The following is a 23,110-nucleotide window of genomic DNA, read 5'->3' on the forward strand; positions in this document are numbered from 1 at the left end:
AGCTCCTTTGTCAAAGGCTTCACATTGCTTTCATTTACTAGAAGATAAACAAGCTTGAGGGCCCTTTTACGGATCGAAGCATCTGGATCCTGCCATCAAATAAGAATCCATAAGCAGCTAATTCAATAGCATAACAAAAGAATAAATGAAAAGGGTAAACAATTGGTGCCCTCTGGTTCAACATGTTTTAACTAACAGTACTACCTTATCTTGTTCTCCACCATAGGAATGTCTTGCCACTGCTGCCATGATCACATGGATCATAGGGATGCTACCGTCTCAGCACTCCCAGAAAGTGGAACATGGGCTGGCCAGCAACAACTGCATGATACTCTCACTTTCTTTCGCTCAGTGCTCAAATCAAATGAAGAATCATATTCGAGGTTTGACCCAGCACACATGCTTTGGCACATAGAGCGAATCTGATCTGCAAATATTGGCTATCAGAAGGACTATGTTTTTTTCTTACCAAACCTGCAAATGATCACACCAAAGTACAAATCATAAGTCACTGTCATACTTTCAACATAAATAGATTAAAAAAGAAAAGAACACTGCAAGTTCTCTATGCACTACATCCAAATAGTCCCCGCTTATGTTTAGAACCTCTCTTTGTTTCAGAATATACCAGCCATGCATAAGGAGCCATAGAAGGAACCTCACTGCACATCAATGAAAAATCATCATGAACATTATAGCATGCAGTTCTGAACTCAAGATCAGGAGTGCAAAATCGATTTCTATCCTCATACTGTCATACATTTATACTTTATTTTCATCTCATTAATAAAATAACTACATATTATAAGCATGTAAACGTATATGGAATTAATATATTTACTAATTATATTAAAAATATTAATTAGCATATTCTAAACTAAAACCATAGACTATAATTAAACAAATTTGTAAGTAGAAAGTAACTGTAAAGAAAATATGTGAACAATAAAAGAACAGAAAGTAGTATATAAAGGGGCAGAAGACGACACACAACATTAATTATAAAACATGCTAGCTCTAAACAAAAATCCCCTCACCACAATAACACAAGAGTTAAACCACACTCCTACAACTTCCACTGTGAAGTGAAAAAAACTATCACCTACCTTACACACCCACTCCCATCCTCTAGGAAATTGGGGTAACTCAACATCACTAAAGTATGTAATAAAATCTTTCCCAATCACTCGAATAAGCATGCATATGAGCTTTAAAATATATCTTATTCCCCCACACTGAAACCATGACTGTCCTCAAGCATGTCTCAATCCAAATACACAAATTATCCAAGTAGCAATTCTCAAATATCCTTTCATGTCACTCAAGTACATCCCCTATATTAATAAGACTTAATAGTATAAGAAGAGCCAGCAATATTGAGACAAGCACTTGTAGTACAACATACAATATTCAACACACAAGTATCCCATTGACTTCATCAAAATAAAATGAAACAAGTCTCAACACTCTCACAAAGGTATCAGTGTAATCACTCCACTCATAAAGTGTTTAAGAATTTGGGTTCCACTCAAATCAATACATAGAATGCCATTACCATAGGCTTGCTTGTGAATCAAATGAAATGAAAATTAATACATGAATCAAAGGGTCTTTTCAAGGGTTGTAATGGGGCTTAGGACAAGGTGTGGCAAAAGATAGGCCGAATTGGGGCTTATGAATTCAAAGGAGCGATGCCGACCTAGTTGCTTATCTTTCCAACCTCATTGCCATTCAACTCGATTCAAGTAATTTGAACAATCAAACACCTCCAATTTTTTCGTTTTCTATTTCTTTTTCTTCTCAATCTTTTCTTCTTTCCTTTCGTTTTTTCTTCTTCTTTTTTTTCCTCATTTTCTTCTTTCCTTTCTTTTTTTTTTCCTCAATATTTTCTTCTTTCCTTTCTTTTTTTCTTCTTCTTTCTCTTCTCCTTTTTCTTCATCTCTTTGTTCTTTTTGTTTTTTATTTCCTCGTTCCATTTCTCTTTTTCGTTTCCTTGGGGATAGCACTGCATCCGTTGTTATTCACTCGTTTTCATGTCAATTTACAAGCAACTAAGCCAACACCATCCCCTTAAATGGGTTCAAAAATCAGTTTAGGAGATAATCAAGAAGGGGATGATTTAGCTTATGACGTGGTTTAACCAACAAAAGAAAAGCCAAGGCTCAAATGAGTTATTCTATGGGTGAATTCAAGGTAGGCTCTTTTGAGGTAATGGGGTATTCCTAAGTGCCCTTATCACTTTCATGCACCAATCTTACAAGAATGCGGACTCAAAATGTATTACACAAGCAAGTTCTAGAATGGACACACTAAGTTTGATGCCCTCGATCAAAAGAAATGTAGCACTATTTAAATGAAAGTGCTTTGGTCCAAAAGCTCACACAAAGGCTTTTGTGTTGATTCTTGAACATTGTTCATTTGATGCAGTCAATGGGACACACTTCACACTACCTTTTTTTTATATGCCACTAGTGCTAGTGTCTCCTGCTTATCTCGACTTATACCAAAAATTCCTATTAATCTAAGGGATAACACAAGACAACAATCAGAAAATTCAAGTGCTACATAGGATAATTCTCATATTTTTCTCAAGACACTAACTTCCTTCACAAGTTTCGGTGTTTACTAAAAATTGTCAACCCCCAAATAAAAACTTTTAGTCCTCACACATCCACATTCCAACACATTAATTCCCCAACTAATCTAATTCAATTGTCACATTGCATACTGGTCTCCAATCTCTTGTTACTTTATTACAAGAAAGATTGTTTGGCAAGTCACTCTAATCCAATAGGAGTAATATGTCATAATACATAGAGTGCACAAGCAATAATAAATCAAAGTTTTGGAAGTACCAAGTCATATCTTCCTTATTTTTCTAAAACAAGTCTTTCTGATCTAATTCAATTGTCAAAATGTATTAATTAGAAGCAATGAGCTACAGAAACTAAAGAAAAGATCGATTCAAGCATAGCAAATCTTTTCTACATATGAGAATTGCGAAACTTACCTATTAATCACAAAGCAAAGATAAAAATGCAGCAAATTTCATGCACCTCTCAAACAATAATCAGAAAATGACAGCCATGTAGAGCTTTGGCTGCCGCTATCAAGGGGTGCACATGCGAGGCAAGAGCCATGAGCTCTACCAGCCTACCTTATCTGCATTGCCATTGCTAAAAAAATTAATTAAGCAAGTAGATACTGCTTCAAGGGAGACAAATACATTTTCAAAGACTAGTATGAGCCTCGAGCATCTTGCACCGTTTAAGGTAGACTAGATAATTATTTCTGATGAAGATATGTTCAATACAAAATTTAAAACAAAAAGGGAGCTTTTAAATGGGTTAGTGAAAAGATGATATAATAAAATTTTGGTGAAGTTGGGATAACGTGCAAGAAGGCTGATAGCAGACTAACAAGTGTCCACGAAATCCTCACAGGTATAAAACAGAAGAAGTTTGATTAAAATTGACGATATACTTGGTGAAAATTCAGTTCTAGTTCCCTTACAGTTTAAAGCCAAATCAGGACAAGTAATCATTCCTGATCACCGAAAACAGCAACAGAGACAGAACCGCAGCCAGTTTTTACTATATGTTCTTGTCTTCATAAGTAAGGTGAAACCCGGCCCCAGATAGAAGATTTCTGAAGATGTCTTTTTCATCTCCACTTAGATCTTCACTGTCATCAGAATAAATGAGTTCGTCAGGGTCAGTTGTCAGGCCGTCTTGATCATCTTCAGAAGCTAAAACCTGAAAAACAATGTACTGAATTAACACCAGGGCATGACATCAAATGTACATTATAATGGCTAACAATGAGAAAGATAGTGCCAACTGGTGAAGACATATTTCTAGCTCAATATGAATCTCTTGGCTGCCTTTATTCGCCAATCATTGTTTTCTGCAGACAATTTAAGAGAGTGGTAAAATTGAGTGTTCAAGTTTTGAATCCTTTTAGATGGCAGCTTTTTAACTTGCATGCTTGCCAACAGAAAAGAGAGATGGTCCTTAAGAGAATAAGGGGAGACGAAATACAGCATGAAAAATGGTCCATTCACCACAAAAATCAACCAAAAAATTTCACCCAAGAAAGAGTGCCCAAAGCAACAAAATATGGCTCCACACATGCTAGAATAACCAAGGCCAAGATTTCTATTTTTGCAGAAGGGAGAACCAATGAGGATTTATGTTCATCAGTAGAGTTGCTTATAGTCAACAGAATCCATGATTACCCATATATGGCTTTGATCAATAGGACCGAGTGACCAGATACTGAGAATAAAAAGGACCTACTAACCTCCAGGTCTGAAAAATCGAACCATGGACAGTAGTCCAAGATCTCACAAACAAATACAACTGTGTCTCGCAGCAGAAATCCTGCATCAGCTTCCAACATGTCAGATACCTTCATAAACTGAATAACCGAATTGTTCCAGGTCTTCTCGGGATCACTGCCAACTGACTGATCACTCTCCAAATATATACATATGGTGTCAAAAGACTCATATACTCCTGCACAATCAAAGGCGGCAGCAAAAAATTAGAATAGATCATCCACCATAATTCCACTAGCTGCTGCAGCAATTTGCATTGAAATAATTCAAGCTTTTAAAGAGCTACCCACCAATCCGAAGCTCACATCCACCAGCTTGAAAGAATTTGCGAAAAAATTTTCTAGTTTCCATTATTTCCTTGAAGGACAAGAAATTCCACTTTCCAGGTGAATGAGCTCCTCTTCCCAATTCCATCCAACTGAGAACAGGCAGTTCCTGAGTCAGTTTCTTGATCAGTGACGTCCTGCATTATGGAAGTTTATTTCAATATAAGAACCTCAGCAGAGAAGATAACAGTATCCTGGACTAGAAATCCAGAATCCTGATCAAAGAGATTAGTGAGTGTCACAAACTCGAAGACAATATCACCTCACATCAGGGACGTCGTTCTAACGATTGAACCAGGGGCTGGCACCACCATTAACATGCCCATTTCTATGGATCCCAACACCATTTGGGATAAGCGGAGGAGGCAATCCAACAGCCATTGGAGGCGGAGTAGGTGGATACAACCCATGTGTGTCAGGTAGGTTGTGGAACTTACAAGTGACTCCCAGCTGGACTTCCTTTACGCTGTTGTATGGCATGTATCTGCCTCAGCCCTTCTTCATGGATACGTGATATCGTCTCGAGCTCCTTCATTGACAAAGCTTCCAGCCCAGCACCATATAGAGGAGCATGCCGTGCATCTCTTCCTGAAGTTGAGCCTCTAGATGGTGGATGTATTGCTACAAGAAATAGCACTCTATCAGCAACAACATCAAATAATCAGATTCCTTCACATAAAGGAGCTGAGATTAAGGAAAATCGTTCAGGGGCTAAAAAGTCATTTTTTAGCGAGAGAAAAGTCAATAATCCAATCAAGTACAAGCTAATTGAGATACTCCAATTAAGCATCTTCAGCAAACACAGCCTCGCAGGCCTGCAATTTGGATTCCATCCCATCAAACTTTTTATGTGAAGTATCTCGAAAACACAAAATGTACATGAGAAATCATTTGAAAGTAACAAATAAGCTCTCTCATGACAATAACATAGTATGAAAACGGTTCCCACAACCTATCTAGTAGCTTCAACATGAAAGCGACCTACTGTCACATTCACAATTACCAAGAAACTGAATACATAGACCATTAATCGATGTAGACCAAATAAACGTAAATAAAATGATAATGGACTTTTATAGAGTTGCAAACCAACTCAACTTGCTACCCCAAAAATTTATTTCATTGCGTAATGCGAATTTTATGTTGACATGGAAATTCTTTTTTCCATCATGAATCATCTCAATCAACCCCTCCCTCAAAGACTCTCACTAGTACCCATGAAATTGCATGTCCTAATCAGTGTGCTAGTACCATTCTTAAATTGCAAAATAACATCTTAATTAAGTCCTCGCGCTATATCATCGTCAAGCTACACTTTCACAAGTCTTTGTTTCTTACTTCATCTTCTTGTTGTAATCCAAGTCCACCTTAATATTTACATGTTAAGGGTAACATGGATGTTTTTTATCCAAGAGGATCATTACAATACCAGCATTATTGCAACTTCCTACAGAACCTGGCGGGAATTTGTTCATCAGTGACACATAAACCGCCAACTCTATTATTCTCCACTTGACAATCAGCCCTAACTTCAGTAACTTGCACCCTTTTGGTTATCAATCCCATGAATCAGAAACATAAATAAAACATACGATAAAACAACAAACTTGTACCACATTTGAAGAAGCTAAAACATGTACAACTTAGTTCTCAATATTCAATGAAGATTGATGCATGACAGCAAACAAATCATAATCAACTAACCTTGTCGATGGCAAGTGGATGAGAAAGAAAGCATGTAATTTGCTTGTGAAGATAAGCATTGTACATGTAGTAGACCATATCCTCATCATCATTCTGCATGAAAAGACACAACTACAATTGATGGCCAGCCCAAGGACATAGATATAGAAAAACAATCTAAGAGCTACTTAAGGTCAACCAAATATCAATTTAGATAAAGGTGGTGCCACTTGTCTTATTAAGGAAAGGGATGATATAGTATAGCCTTAAGATTCAAGCATGAAATGCAAATGTACGTGTATAGCAAGGGAGACACCAACTTAAGAAAGAAAAGAAATAAGGGGAGAAAACTCAGCACCTGTTATAGCAATATTTACTTAAGTTGTGGAGAGCATTTACCAAATCAAGCACTAGTGGTCAACTTAATATGTTCTAAAAATTCAAAGGTCGGTATCTAATAATTTAATTAAGGTGCAGAACAGATCAGACAAGTCATTGGTTTTGGTTAAACAGTCCGCAGCGAACTAGTACACGCGAGACTTGAGAATACACGAATAGAGCTCCTTAGGTGTGAATAAAATGGAATGAAGCAAAGAGCATAAGAGAAGTTTTACTACATGCATAACATGTTTCAAAGCCTTCAGTTACGAAACGCAAATTCCGAGCAAGAACCATCCTTCAGTTTTTATTGGAGGGGGTGAAACAAAAGGAAGAAAATAAAGGAAAGAGAAATAAATTTTCTGTCAAAGAAAAAAAAATACTGATATCTCTTCACTTTTGCTGAAGTTCACTCTCTGAATTTCGGGGACATGAACTTGACAAAAAAAATTCACATGGTAGAGTACAAAGCTAAAATTTCCTACATAACGTTATAGACCATATTTGTAAACCAAGTTCAAGTTTTTTCACTTATATATGCAAATAAATTCTCCAATAGCTCACCCTACCAATGAACTAATGAATGGGTTTAACGTAAGTACCCAGCAACACACAATTGTGGGAGACAAATGATAAACATGATATAATAGAATATGAATAGTCACCTGCACCATGGAACACCAACACTAAGAAGCACTTCCCGCGACATCACCATGGTCTTCTCACTAAGTGTACAAATGTAACTGAAATAAAATTATCTCATGAACTTCATTAGAAGAGTTAAAAGAAAAATGAAAGATAAAAAAGGAATCTGATTTTATTTTCAATTGTTAGTTAACAATGATTCACGACCTCATATACCTGGATAAACTGTATTCATGGGTCAGTAAAGTTAAAAAGTTATGATACTTCTCTATATCCAGCATGAAAGATTTCTTTAACTCTTTATATTCAAGCACAACCTGTACATTTTCCTTCTAAGTTTTAGGGGTGGGGGGTGGGGGTGGGGGTGGGTGGGAGAGCCCATGTAAGAAGCATCACCGCTGTATACTGATCTTGAACCTGCTGAGATGGCAATCTAAAAGAAATAATTCATAAAATTAAAGAGAACTATAATAATATAAAATTTAAATGTCGTTACAATAATTATTTTCAGTTATATTGGTAAAATAATATCAAGGCAAAAATCTATCTCCTACTAACCAAAAATAATAGTCACATAAGAAAAGGCATTCTCTAAATAAATGATTTTTATACAGAAAAAATTTCATATAGCACCAAGAAATAAATGTGACAATTGTTTTAATAAATCAAAAAAGAAAGAAAGGATTGTTGTAACGTCTTTAAAGTTATAGTCCCCCAAACAAAACGAAATATTATGTGCACATAATCTCAAAACACAAATGCAGCAATACGTTGTACAAATGCTAACTTATCATAACGAGGGTAAGAGGCCAATCACATCACCGCACTTTGTTGTCCCAGATAGAGAGCAGGACAATCAAGCTTCCACAAAATCTACAGGTTTCTAAATGTTATCATCCTCGATGCTAGCACAATACCCTTTATCTCCTTATATCTACCTAAGTAGGGACGGATTTCGCTTTTCTTTCTTTTCTTTGGGCCAATAATGAATTTTTTTCTTTTTTCTTCCCCTTGTATTTTGTCACGGCTCTTTTCTCTTTTTTTTTCCTTCATTTTTGCCCGTGACTTGTGTTCTTTAGGCCGTCTTTCGGTCTTTTGACGCGAATGACAACACTTGTGGTGAAGGCACCCGATTACTCAACCAAAAAACGTCGTATTCTGGCCTTTTGACGCGAATGACAACACTTGTGGTGAAGGCACCTGGTTACTCAACCAAAACACATTTTACCTAAAGTGCTTTGCATACTCATAGCTCCGGTCACCGTTTTACGTGAATAACAACATTTGTGATGAAGTTACCCAGTTACTAAGTGACCTAAACCAGCGGAGTAGATGTAATTTCCTTTTTTTTGCTATTCTTTCTTTTTTTTCCCAAGGGGAAGGGCCTTTGATTTTTTTTTCAAAATGATGCATGTCCCATGTTAGGGATATAAGGATCAATCGGATAGGGTTTTAGCAAACAAATATGATGTCACAAGAATCCTAAGACTTAGTAGAAGCGAAGACATTCAAACTCTCTTTCAAAGCAATTCAAAATGCATGAAATTATGGCTCAACAACTCCACAGTTAATCAAAGCAACAATCACATAACGCTAGCGCACATTCATGTCTCAATCTTATGACTTCCTAAAATCACATTTATTTGTCAAATTACTAAGGGTAAACTAGAAAAATAATATAAATGAAAGTAGTTTGATAATAACTAGCAAAAGAAAAAAAAAAAGAGTACTTTGATAATAACTAACATCCGAACCCGAAAGATCCACAGAGAGTAGAGATGAACCCTGTGAAGAGACGATGTCCATCCAATTGTCATTAAATCCTGGGTATTCTCCCAAATTAAGATCCTGCAACAAACAGAAAAGTGAGCTCATGAGACCAGCTGCTGTCTATCCTTTAGACAGCCAAAGCAATTTGTGACCCATTTCTTCACTTAGCAAAGCTTGCAAACCTGAAGAGCACAATCCCGAAAAGCTTCAAGTACATAATCAGTTAGACATTGGGAACACACTAAATCGTCAAAAATCTGTGACTTATATCCTTTGGCAGCATGGAGAAGGTGCTATATTTGTTTATGTCCTACAACAAAAGAAAATTGCTTGTCAATTCACTTAAAACAGTTTGGCTCTCCCTCTTATACAGTGAACTATAAACAGAGTAACCACGTCAAACATACTTGCCGAATTTTGTATATACACAGATATAAGAGATGGGCAACTTCGTTTCCCTTACCAATAGATGATCTAGAAAATGAGGTTCGTAGCCATTTTGAGCTCCCACTTTTAGTATATCTACCAGAAGCCCCTCGGTTCAGGTTATCCTCGTTTACCGGTTGGTCTTGCTTCCTGGAACAAGCTCCCCCCATTTTTTACTGTATTCTATTCTATTTAAATTAAGAAAACTGCAGCAAAGCCCAGCAGTTGTCAACTTATCACCAATGCTGGGGGTACAAATTCAGCATCACCCTGCAAAACATAAAGAAATCAGATGATTCATCATGATTCTAGATGGATTACGAGTAGGCTTACAAGTCTAAGTCAAACTTTCCTCATCCTCTTTCAAGAAAGCGCCCAATTTTTCCATTAAATTATACATATGAAAACATATAGATGAGTTATTACATCCAGGACTTCCAATTACAACATGCTCACGATACACTGGACAAGAGAAGAGACAAGTACATGACAAATATAGTGTAAAAGCATATTTAGTAAATACGGAAGAACATAAATTTAGCAGCTTCTACGAAAGCAAAGTATAATCCTCGTCCCCATAACACAAGATTAATATAATATCAACTTTTTAGCTGTGGTTAACCACGTTGAAATATTTATCCTAAGTCATATTAGTTGCCAGAGCATCAAACTTTCCCCGAGTTCCGGAAAAAAGCTTCAACATAATTGACAAAGGGGAGCGCTATTCACAGGTTAACCATGGCAATGTCAAACCAATCCCAGCATTACGTAAAACCCGATATATCGATGCTAACTATTAGAACTTGAAAGGAGTGGAGGAAATATCTTGTTAATTAATGAGGACAAAAAGCACTGACTATAAAGAATGCCCTTCACACTTCAACAATGGAGATAACATGGCATAGCTTATGATTATTTATTTATTTTAAATGAATCATCGTATAAGACAACCAAGATTAAGCATTACATGCAGAAACTAATTCAAGTATGAACCAAGAACGACAGCAGTAATGGAGACTTGAATGTAAAAATGAATGCTTATCGCCTTCACCTTTAATCATGTTAGATAACTACACTATCTTTTACAGGAATGGGAATAGCATTTAATCACGTTAACGTAATAGTAGTGGCAAACTACTTCACATGTAATAATACATAATCAACTAATGTGCACCAAATACATCAAGAATATGTGCTTAAGTAGAAACCACTATCAAACTATATTATTTAAGAAAGCATTTTAAATCCGATACCTGCATGCCTGTGGATCGGGAGTTATTGGCCATTTCAGGAAAATGACCAATCTCTGAAACAACCATGAAAAACACAAAATATTAGTAAATTAGTTTTAGAAAAGTCTATATTTTATAAATTAAGAATGTGCAAATTGTCATAAGAGCTCAGTTCCATAGCAAAGAAACAAGAAGTGAGAGGGAATACAATAAAAGTGGCAGATAAAGCAATGGTAAGGCTAAGGCAAGTTATGTCCTCGGTTAGGACTTAATGAAAATATGAACAACTGTCAATTCAATACGCGACTGTTAATTTAATTGTACAGGTCACCATAACATATTTTCCTTGTGAGTCATGACCACTACCAAAAGAACATACAAAATAATATCCACATATGTTCCAATATTAAAGTTTTGAACTATGCTGACAACAAGATGGAGTTAGTCATACCTAACAACCAATAAAGGGATCAAAAGAAACAGATCTGTGATAATGATACAATACCTAGTTAGAAATGCATGCCTATTATTTTTCATACAAGCCCTTTCTGTTTCTTTTATTTGCCATAGAAATTCCATAACTAATGCATAATCAGGCTTTATTCGTAGATATATGCGAATGGCTGTAACTTAAAAAACCAGAAAGGTAAACCTCCTCTGCAGGTCCCAGTTTAAGATGGATGAAAACCCAAAGAGAAAGAAGAATAGCCAAATTTTATCTAAGAACAGCATGATCTTCTTGGGGTGCATTTTTTTCGTTAAAACAAAAATCTACATTCTCACTCCAATTCTTACATCCTAAAGTTCAATAAAAACCTTAAAGAAGATAATTGAAAAACTTGAATTCAATCAAGAACGTCCCTGTGTGGCGCAGCAGTTAATAAACAACTAAACCCTCCCTGCCAGGCCAACCAAATTCTTGAAAGAAATCAACCAAGAAACGAACAACCCACCATCTTTAAGGAAAACCCTAAAGAAATTAAAAACTGGAGGGGGGAAAAACGTGCTGTTCTCTAGACATCTTTTACCTAAGAAAAACAAGAGAACACTTCTAAAACTTGATTCCAGAAAAAATCAACAAAGAATTCAATCAAGAAGCCAAGAATTGAACTACTCTTCAACCCAATGATAAAACCAAAAGCGCAGTTTCCATACATTCAAAAGTGAAAAACTAACAAGTTTTCATCACCCAATATTTCAAGAAAACTGGAAGGCTGAGAGCGTCAAAATGAATTACATTGGAACAGAAGACAAGAGGTCCCCATCACCCTCCGGAGTCATAAACCCAGATCCTCCGCCGCCGCTGGTACTCAACCCTAACCCTTCCCTCCCTTTCTGCTGATCTTTCCCCCCTTATTCTTTCCTCTGTTTTTTTGGGCGAGAATCGTAACATGAATAGAGGAAATGGAAAATGAAAGGGTGAGGCTTACAATGTGGGATTGTGGATGGACGGTGGTTTTGGGTAAAATGGCCGGAAAGAGGATGGTGATTTTTAGGGTTTTTACCCGTGGATTTTTTCTTTTATGGGATATCTTTAGTACAATTTCTTCCCAAAACTATGACATCAAGATTCTAAGAAATCATCCATAAAAGGAAGAAGAAGAAGAAAAGGAATTCGCATTCGTCATCTTCATACCGAAGTGAAGAGAGACAGACTTTGAGAAATATGCGAGAGAGAAATGTTTTGTGTTTCTTGGGTATGAAGATGATGATGACGACATGTATCACTTGTAATTCCCAAAGTTGCCATTAGCCCCCCCACCCTTTCTTTTATTAATTTCTTTTTGTAAAATACACAAAGTTTTTATATTAATTTCTAATGTAAATATATCTCAATCACATATGCCATCAAATGTTTTCAAAAGATACCAATTTATAAATTTAGGATTTACCCAAAATTTATTATTATTTTATAAATAGTTTGTGTTCATAATCAATCTGCTAATTTGAATAATATTTTAATTTAATGATAAATAGAACTTCAAGATCAAATATAAAGAACGACTAATATATATATGGCACACTTAAATGTGTGTGAACTATTAATTTAAATTTAAAAAACTAATTATTATTTAAAAATATATTAATTAGATAAATTAAAAATATAAAACAAATATAATGAGAAAATTATGAAGAAGAGAGAGAGAGAGAATAAAAATTGATGTAGAAGTTGACAAGAGAGAGAGGATAGAAATAAGTCTATGAACGGTTTTTTTTTTTTCGTTCGAAATGTTTGAAAGTGACCAAATTAATCTGGACCGATTTTTGGAACAGTTGGCTATATGTTCTTATAAATGCATTACAAATATTTAGAAACAGGTCATGCCTGACCGTTCCAATTTAGGACGGGCACCGTAACACATTGTTAGAAACTGCTCTTAATATTAAACTTTTCTAAAAAAATTATTTTTTTAATTGGAATGGACTGGGCTAAATTTAGAACGGCCATATTATTTACATCGATTTACTTTTGAAAAGGTTTTTGTAATACTCGTGCTTGAATTTTGGAACTGTATTTATTTGTATTTGTGATAAATATAGAAATTGTCTTTGTAACTGTTTGTTTGTCAATGTTTGCAATACTATTAGGCACGGTTATATTTTTGTTTGGAACAGTCTTTTGTAACTTTTTTATGAACGGTTAGTCATGTAAAATTGTTTTATTAATGGTATTAGGAATGATCATTCTTATTTTGGAGCACGTACTTAAAACTTAGCAATTGAATTAGGAACGGTCAACCACTTTTATGAACACGTATTTGAGATGATTTTAGCAGAACGGTCAATGTAATTTAGAAACACGTGATTAGAACTATTTTAGTAATGGTATTAGGAACACTGATTTATTTAAATTCGTAATATTTTCTTTATAATTACCAAAATGTTCCTAATTTTTGATTTTATAATTTATTATTTTTATGTAATATATTTTAATAAATAATATAATCCATATATTTAATAAATTTAAATAAATAAATAAATGATTTAATTCATATATTTAATAAATTAAATTTAGATTTGTAATATTTTCTTTATAATTACCAAAATATTCCTAATTTTTTATTTTATAATTTATTATTTTTATGTAATATATTTTAATAAATAATTTAATTCATATATTTAATAAATTTAAATAAATAAATAAATGATTTAATTCATATATTTAATAAATTAAATAAATAAATAAAAATTTATATACTTTAATAAATTTTAATTTATAATTATATTAATTTAAGAAACTTTAATTAATTATATTTATGAATTTAATTAATTGAATAAATATTAAATACTAGAATGTAATAAATATTATGAGACATTATTAATTAAGGAATATATTATATTAATATAAAATATTATCTAATTAAAAAATAAAAAAATAAAACCTAATCTAAACCCTCTTCATCAGCAACGTCCATATCGTCGTTCATCTTATATATATAAATATATTATCTTATATATATTTTAGGTATTCCTTAACTCTATCAAAAGTAAATAATATAATTTATAAAATATTTTATCTTAAATATCTATTAAAAATTATGCACATACATAAGAATGTGACACACATGCTAGCTGTGATAATTGCTCATCGCGTACATCCAATTTATAGTTATTGAAACTTTCACACAAATTATTCATCAATGTATCACATTTATTGTGGGTTGAAAAGAAAGACCTACACCAATCTTCACAAGGGATTTTCCCCCACCATTGAGATGCAGTGTCAATTGAAACAAAAGTTTTAGGATCCAATTATTCAATTTTTAGCATTTCTGTTTCAAAATCCCTTTTGTTGCTTGTTCATGCAACTTTCCAAAAGTATATCTTAAGTTCTTGATACTTAAACTTCATCTTAAGGTTCCAGTACTTGTGTCTCAGATATTACTTATTTTCACTCTCACAAACAAACTCTATTAATGCTTCTACTAACCTTTTTTGTGTATCTAAAATAGAACTCAATTTCGTAGTGCTCAATCGGCCAATATCATCTAACAACTTCTCCAGAAACCATTGCCATGTATGTCTGTTGTCAATAGGTACAACAACAATGGATATGTGAACCATGTTATCATTTCCATCTAATGTAGGTCGTACGAAATTCGGATCGGATCGCTGATCCTGGTCCCGAGGTCGGGTCGCTAGATCCTTCTTTCGAGCTTCCTTTTAGTGGATTTTGAGAACAAAGCAAATGTAAGACTAGTTGGGTAGCCCCCAACGAAGGCCCTCTTAGGCCCCGTCACTTTCGCCGCCCTGAGTCGGCCATACTTGGCTCACTCCACCACTAACTTCATCGAGGTTGCATGTGCAGATTGGTAAACAAAGAAGCGCGTCTTTACCCTTGCTTCTCTTTGTGTTTTTTTCCGCGTCTTTCTGGGCGAGAAGAGAACAGAGGAAAGGGGAAATGAATCTGAGGGTGTTTGGTTTTTCTCTTTCTTGAATTTTTCTGGTGATACTTCTCTTTCTTGGATTTTTTGAAGCAGTGGAGAGGGGTTTCAAAGATTGAGGGTTTTTCTTGAACAATAATTTGAAGGGTTTTTATAAAATACAAACCCTAAAGGAATGGGTATTCTTATACTTACCAAAACTATCCTTATAGTTTTCTTAATTTATTTTTTGGTCCTTCAGCCTAACGTTCTTTATCATTTAGGTGTAGAGAAATATTGCAACTTCTATTATAAATTATTGAAAATTTTATGTTTTAAGTGTTCATTTGACCCTAAGATTAAATAGACCAAAATTGATTTTTAGAAATGCAACTTTTTTTCAGTTTGGCCATTTTCTAATAATGACTTTTGAGATTCAATTCCCTCAAAATCACATTTTAATAAAATTTATAATTTTTGGCTTTTAATTTCACTGCAATTATTTTGTATCTAACTTTTTAATTTTTATTTAATTTTTGGCCATTTTCAAATAATTTTTGGCTTTTAGTCTGACCCATGAAGTAATTTTTTTTAATTTCTTCATCGACATTACAAAATATTAGTTTTGAAAATTAACTACAATTTGTCTTTGTATAAGTAATTATGAATCCAAACATTATATCTTTCTGAAATCAGTTATTTTATAATTAATTTTCTCATTATCAATTATATTATAATTAATTATATAAACGAGGAGCCAAACTCTGTGTCCAAATTTTTGAATGTACAACGATGATCATAAACAAATCATATATTATAATCAATTGTTTTAGAATTAATTCTCTCATAAATAATTATATTATAATCAACAATCTCGCGCACCGCTTGATATTTAGAGTTATAATTAATTGGAGTAGCAATTTTTTGGGTCACTAATTCAGCAAGGCGTAATAATATTCGACGACTATTTATTATTTTTCTTGAATATTTTGAAAGAAGTTCGTATGTAATATATAAAAAAAACTAAACAAATTTCATAAAGTGGTGAGTTAAGACTATCGAGAATCAAAAATAGCAAAATATGTCAAATATAGTTTATATGTATTATTAAACAAATTATAACAATATTATCTACAATCAATATCTTTTTGTCTATATCTTTGTTCACAATTAAAAAGTACAAAAGTGAAATATTTTGAAAATAAATATAATAAATAAACACTACCAATCAACACACATATAGACTATTGTTGCGCCAATTACTACATTTTTATATATGAATATCTATACCTTATTATTAAGTGAGAGTATCATTTTGGTATCTCACATTTTTGGTCTGCTAATTTATATAATTTTTATTATTTAATTTAAGTAATTAATTTATTTGTTAACTTCCCACGCTCCCACTCATTTGCACCCCAAACCATTCTTATAAACCCCCATAGTGCTCACACTTTTCAAATTCCACTAACTCTTTATAACTTTTTTTTTTAAATTTAAATATTTTAAGTTTCTTCAATTATAATTTATTTTAAAAAATAAAATTACTTTTTAAAATTTTGATTTAATTATGCATACTTATTTGAGTGTGCCATACACACTAGCGTTTAGAATACTACCAGGTATTTATTCTAATAATCATCATGGAAATGATGGAACTCCGTGAAATCCTCATTTTTATATTTAAAGTTTGAACTATTTATGATTTTTTTAATTTTTAATTTGTGTAACAATGTAATCTACTCGTGCCTTGGTACGGAGTACTAATTAGTGATATGTAGAAAATAGAAAAATTGGTAACTTACTCATTTGAGGTTTAAGTATGCTATAAAGCAATATTATAAAATTATGTTCAAATTTAAGAGATTTTTATGTAGTTATCCTGAAAACAACTATCATATAAAGAAAACAACTATCCTGAACTGTCCTGAAGACTTCTCTCCGAGACTAGGTCGCGATACGTGACTTCGATCCCCGATTTGAGCTTCGAGACAATTCCTGAGAACACAGAAAGCGGGTTAAGCCAGTCGGGAGGTTTCCCGACTAAGGCTCTCCGACGCTCAAGTCAGTATGTTTAGCCTGAGAAGAATGTCAAGAGTAATTTAGTTCAGAAGAAAATTAATCGTTACCCGGCTAAGAGCCTCTTCCCTGTTTTAAGTATGATCCAGTCCATGGTTAGAATCAAGTAAGTGCGGATAAATGGCAATCTTGCTTAAATTTCGCACCCCAAATTATAGCTTAATTGGATACTCCCATGATTATAGCATCCATAAATTCCTCCTGGGAATAATTAGTGGGATTTTACCCCCATTCATGTGGGAGTGTATTTTACCCCGATCATCAGTCCCCGGAGTTCTGGACGCAATATTAAGTAGCGTGTAGAACTCGAACAATTTCGTGGGCATTAATGACCTCGGTTATGGTGAGCCACGTGTCAGGGAGGTTGGGCCTCTTCAGGTACCTGATGCCACATGTCGCTCGAGGTGTGGCTAGTTTTGAATTTGAAACTCACTCTTCCCCATATATATCGAGACATATTTCAAACGGAGTTTTACCGGCATCTTCTTCCTCAAGTCATTGCTCCTGCCTATTCTCGGTTATTCAGACATCGAACCTCTGCATCTCCAGGTACAATGCCTTCCTCAAGTTCTGATTCTGGTTCTCATTCTTCTCCTGCCCCCATTTCCCGTAGGATCGAGTCCTATATGCCCGATGAGGGTCCGTCTAGGGTTAGGTTAGGGCGCGGATCGCGTAACCCCCCTCGCGCTGCTTCGGGTTCTGATGGTACCCCCAACGTTGCTCCTGAGTTTAGACCTCGGGAGAATATAGTTAGTACGGTTAGACAGCAGGTTCATCTGATACGTGAGAAATATTATATTCCTCCTAGCTTTGAGATCGTTATCCCTACCCCAACTGACCGTATGCATCGCCCTCCTCGAGGTTTCTATTCTCTGTCTCTAAACCATTTCGATGCAGGTTTGAGGTTGCCTCTTGCCCCTTATGTTTCTCAAATCCTTACGCGTCTAGAATTATGCCCTATGCAACTTTCGCCGAATTCGATCCGGCATATAATCATTTTCATCATCATAATGAGGGTTCACCGTTATGAGCCTAGTTTTGACAATTTCTGGTCTTTATATTCCTTCACTACATCAGCGAGATCAGCAGATAGTGGTTTTTTCTATTTGTCCGCTCGTAAAGAATGTAGGTTTCTGGCCCCCCTTACCTCCAATGTAGGTCCTTGGAAAAAAAGGTTTATTTTTATTCGACCTCCACCTGGTCGAGGGTGGCCCTTTTGCTGTGATTGGGTGTTAGAGAAACCCAAGCCCGTGGTCGAAGGGGGTGGGTTAGAAGATGATCTGATTAGGAGTCTCTCCTCTTATCGATACGACCCGAAGAAAATCTTGGTGGAGGAAGTCCTCCGACTCGCGCGTCTTTCTCCTGCTCCTATTCCGGTTGAGGGCTCTTTAGGTGACGGATTTCTCTTTTGCTTCACCCTTTTGAAGGTTGTAGAGTTTACTAACCCTTTTCCCCTTTTTTGAACTGTAGACGACATGGTTGGCCAGGCTCGCCTCACTCAACGGATTCGAGCTATCCGAGCCCAATCGAATGCAGCAGTGGCTGCACCAGCTGCGCCTTCATCCGCGACATCTCATCCAGTCGAGGGTCCTATGATACCGGAGAGTTCGAGACCTAGGAGCCCTCCCATCGAGGTAGGAAGTGAGGATACTCGATCGCGCACTCGTCCTCGAGCTGCTCAACCGGGATCAGGGTCGCCCGACCGCTCTCGTACGGACGAATCCGAACCGGGAGGTCTGATAACTCGCCGACGGCGAAGGGACAAGAGCCCCATGGGAACCAACACGAGGGCTCGTACTCAACCTTTGGCCGCGGGTTCGTCTGTGTCCGCTGCTCCTGGTGATCGTAGAGGCTTAGAAATGCTAAGCGACATATCGGAATGCTGGCGTAAGGCCCGCGAGGATCTCAGGGCTCCCAATCATCCTATGGCCGCGCGTGTTGAGGAGAAATTTGTCCCTGACTGGAATGTGTCACCTAGTAGCTCGGTGCTGGGGTCCCATTCTGGTCAGGAATCATGGGAACTATATAACGCGACCTGCCTGCCTTTCGATCAAGCAGCTTTGATTCAAAGCCCTTTTACCCGTTTGGAGGAACACGCTGCTCATTCTCTCATTCAGGTATTATTTCGTTATTACCCGTCTTCCTACTGGCTTTCCCCTAATTCGTATTTTTCTCCTTCAGACTGCCAACTTTGTCCGTAGCCTCTCCTTAAAGTGTGCTGGGTTCCGACGAAACCAGCTTGCGTCTGAACGTGCGAACGCTGATATGCGGACTAAACTCGGCGAGGTTACAGCTCGGGCGGAGAGTTTGGAAACTCAACGTGCGGTCTTGGAATCCCGAGTTAAGGAGCTAGAGGAGAAGATGGCTTCTGAAATACCGAAAGCTACTGAGCTAGGTCGGGAGGCAGGTTTCGCGGCTGGTCGTTCGGCAGGCAAGGTAGAAGGTCGCGAGGAATTTTTGAACTCGGACGATTTTGCGACTCGCCTTCGTGAGGCTCGTATTCAGGGCGCTCGCGATTTCCTCAAAGCTCCTGCCTTCGATACTGCTTTAGAGATCAGAGCAGCCGACTATCTTGTACAAGGTTTTGAGCGATGTAAGGCTCAGGTATCAACTTTACAGGGATATGTCCCTGATTTTGATTTGTCCAAGCTAGATCCGGGTGTAGATGGAAATATGCAACCATTTCCCGAGGAAGATAGTCCTCCTGTTGGTGAGGACGAATTTGCTGTTCTATTGGATGAAATCGAAAACATGTAAAATTTCAGACTCGTTTTGAATATTCGAGCTTCATTTGTAAGTGTGGAATCCATGGCCTTTTTCAGGTCTTAATACATGTTGCTTTCGAGAATTGCGAGCCTTTTTCAGGCTTTTTGCTACTCGACTTGTTTTGCAAATAGACAATTATTTAAGTAAACACGATCGTATGCCTACGATCTGTGGTTTTATTTAACCTTTTTCAGGTAACCGATGCGATCGTCCTAAGTTATTACATTATTTAGCCTTTTTTAGGCATCCATAATTTATTCTGCCGTATCCTTGCACGGCTTTTTTTTTCAGGCTCCTGCGACTTGGCCTTTTTCAGGCGTAAAATTTCCTCAAATTCCGAATATTCCAAGGTCGAGGGAGGTTCCGACCTTTGATGTCTTGTAGAACATATGACCCCTTTCTTCGGATTTCGACTACCTTGAACGGCCCTTCCCATTCGGGATCGAGTTTTCCTACATGTTTTGAGACTTCCACTTTTTTAAGGACCAAGTCACCTATTTGGAGTTCTCTCGGTCGCAGCCTTTTGTTGTACTGCCTCATCATCAAGGTTTTGTGGTGGAGTATTTTAGCGTATGCTGCATCTCTTCTTTCTTCTATTGTGGTTAGGTCGAAAGCCCTCGCCTGGTCGTTCTCCTCCGGGTCATATTGCGCGATCCTTTGAGTCTCCTCGCCGATTTCTGCAGGAATAATAGCTTCAGAACCGTAAACCAGACAAAAGGGGGTCTCACCTGTAGACGACCTCGGGGTCGTCCTATATGCCCACAAGACACCTGGAAGTTCTTCGTCCCATGCTCCCTTTGACTTGATCCTGGTTTTTAAATATTGCATGACAGTTCTGTTGGTCACCTCCGTTTGCCCGTTCGACTGCGGATGACCGACCGATGTGAAATTCTGCTGGATCTTTAACTCTTTCAACCAATTCGTGATCTCCTTACCTTGAAACTGTGTGCCGTTATCCGAAATTAGTATCCTAGGAATTCCAAACCGACAGATAATATTTTTCCAAATGAAGTTAATCATCTCTTTCTCCGATATTCTAGCCACTGCTTCGGCTTCAACCCATTTGGAGAAATACTCGACCGCGAGTATTATGAATTTTTTCTGTGCCTTGGCGGGAGGGAGGGGTCCTAATATATCGATCCCCCACTGATCGAACGGACATGAAATCTGCACCGGTTCTAAGGGCGTAGCTGGGACATGTATACGGGAAGAAAACTTTTGGCAGCTCTCACATCTCTGCACTAGTGCCTTCGCATCTTTCATCAAGGTGGGCCAGAAGTACCCTTGCCTGGCGACCTTCTGTGCCAGCGACCTTGCCCCCGAATGGTTTCCGCAACTGCCTTCGTGAATTTCTTTCAAAACATATTCTGCCTGCTCATGGTTTAAACATTTGAGAAGTGGTCCCTCGTGCGTTCTTTTATACAGCTCTGACTCGATCATAGTGAATCTTGTTGCTTTTAGCTTTATACTTCTCGCACGCGCTGGGCTCTCCGGCAAGATTCCTTTGCTAAGCAGTTCATCCTTCCACGTATAGGGTTGTTCTACGGCCTTTATATCTAACGTCTCGACGATAGCTGGTTTCTCCTTTATCATTATTGTGATACTACGATTTTTTACACCGGACAGTAACGCTCCAAATTTGGATAGAGAGTCTGCTCTGTCATTTTCTTCTCTTGGTATCTGCTGGACGGTGCACTTCTCGAATCGTTCCATCCATGATTTAGCTTTCTTGAGGTACAAGGTCATGGTTCGCTCCTTTGCTTCATATCGCCCTTCGACCTGCATTGCCACCAATTGCGAATCCGTGTACACATCTAAGGTTCTCGCTCCTGCCTCATGGGCTAGTTCTAATCCCAGGATCAACGCTTCATACTCCGCCTCATTGTTAGTTGCTTGGAACGACAATCTCGCTGCTACCTCTATCTCTATCCCTTTGGGTCCTTGTATCAGAATTCCGGCGCCGCCATTACTAGCGTTCGACGATCCATCCACGTGTAGCATCCATAATTCGTTCTCCGGTGCGTCCTCGTTTGACATTTCGATCACAAAATCTGCGAGGATCTGGCCTTTTTCAGAAGTCCTAGCCTGATAATCAATGTCGTGTTCCCCCAACTCTATTGCCCACTTCACCAAGCGACCCGAAACCTCGGGGCGAGATAGAATGTTCTTGAGTGGTTGATTCGTCAATACTATAATTTTATGCGACTGAAAATATGGCCTCAATCTTCGTGCTGTAACAACTAACGCGAGGACTAATTTTTCGATCTTACTGTATCTTAATTCGGCCCCCTGCAACATCTTGCTGACGTAGTAGACTGGATTCTGGATCCTGTTCTCTTCCCTCACCAGGGCCGAACTTACTGCGTGCTCAGATACAGCCAGATATAAAAACAAAGTATCCTCCACTCGAGGATTCACCAACAATGGTGGTTTTCTCACGTAATCCTTGAGTTGGTTGAACGCTAGTTCGCATTCATCAGTCCATTCAAAGTTTTTTGGTTTTCTCAATACTTTAAAGAAAGGTAAATTCCTATCTGCGGATTTAGAAATAAATCTACTGAGGGATGCGATCTTACCAGTTAATTTTTGGACGTCTTTTACCGAGCTTGGCGACTTCAACCCGAGGATCGCTGCGATCTTTTCAGGATTTGCTTCAATTCCTCGACTACTCACCATGTAGCCTAAGAACTTCCCTCCTCCAACTCCAAAGGTGCATTTTGTGGGGTTGAGTTTCATTCCATACGCCCTCATTATAGCAAAGGCTGTACCGAGATCGCGCATGTGCATTTCTGGTCGCTGACTTTTGACCAGCATGTCGTCGACATAGACCTCCATTGTTGACCCAATTTGTTTTTCGAACATCTATTCACGAGCCTCTGGTATGTTGCACCTGCATTTTTTAGACCAAACGGCATTACATTATAACAGAATATACCTTGCTCAGTTACGAATGACGTTTTGATGCGATCCTCTTTTGCCATACGGATTTGGTGGTAGCCCTGATACGCGTCCATCATCGAAAACAATTCAAATCCCGCTGTTGCATCAACCAATTGATCTATCCTTGGTAATGGGTATGGGTCTTTTGGGCATGCTTTATTC

The 23,110-nt window shown here is 37.1% G+C and overlaps 1 protein-coding gene and 1 long non-coding RNA gene across 2 annotated transcripts; both read right to left on the reverse strand.

The window, feature by feature from the left end:
- Positions 1-1,719: 1,719 nt before the first annotated feature.
- On the reverse strand, positions 1,720-7,622 carry LOC105164495 (uncharacterized). The gene is made up of 6 exons (XM_020694539.2): positions 7,392-7,622; positions 6,370-6,462; positions 4,928-5,286; positions 4,630-4,802; positions 4,303-4,517; positions 1,720-3,755 (listed from the first exon to the last, which is right to left on the reverse strand). Exons 4-6 carry the CDS (start codon positions 4,751-4,753, stop codon positions 3,594-3,596), a joined length of 501 nt encoding a protein of 166 aa, XP_020550198.1. The 5' UTR covers positions 4,754-4,802; positions 4,928-5,286; positions 6,370-6,462; positions 7,392-7,622; the 3' UTR covers positions 1,720-3,593.
- Positions 7,623-7,913: 291 nt separating this feature from the next.
- LOC105164497 (uncharacterized) lies at positions 7,914-12,523 on the reverse strand. Its single transcript, XR_016066137.1, has 5 exons — positions 12,037-12,523; positions 10,821-10,873; positions 9,605-9,837; positions 9,324-9,451; positions 7,914-9,219 (listed from the first exon to the last, which is right to left on the reverse strand). It is a non-coding gene; the product is annotated as an uncharacterized LOC105164497 (long non-coding RNA).
- Between the last annotated feature and the right edge of the window lie 10,587 nt (positions 12,524-23,110).

This window comes from Sesamum indicum, linkage group LG6 (assembly GCF_026168435.1).
Source record: "Sesamum indicum cultivar Baizhima isolate 11 linkage group LG6, ASM2616843v1, whole genome shotgun sequence".
In the NCBI taxonomy this organism is placed as follows: domain Eukaryota; kingdom Viridiplantae; phylum Streptophyta; class Magnoliopsida; order Lamiales; family Pedaliaceae; genus Sesamum; species Sesamum indicum.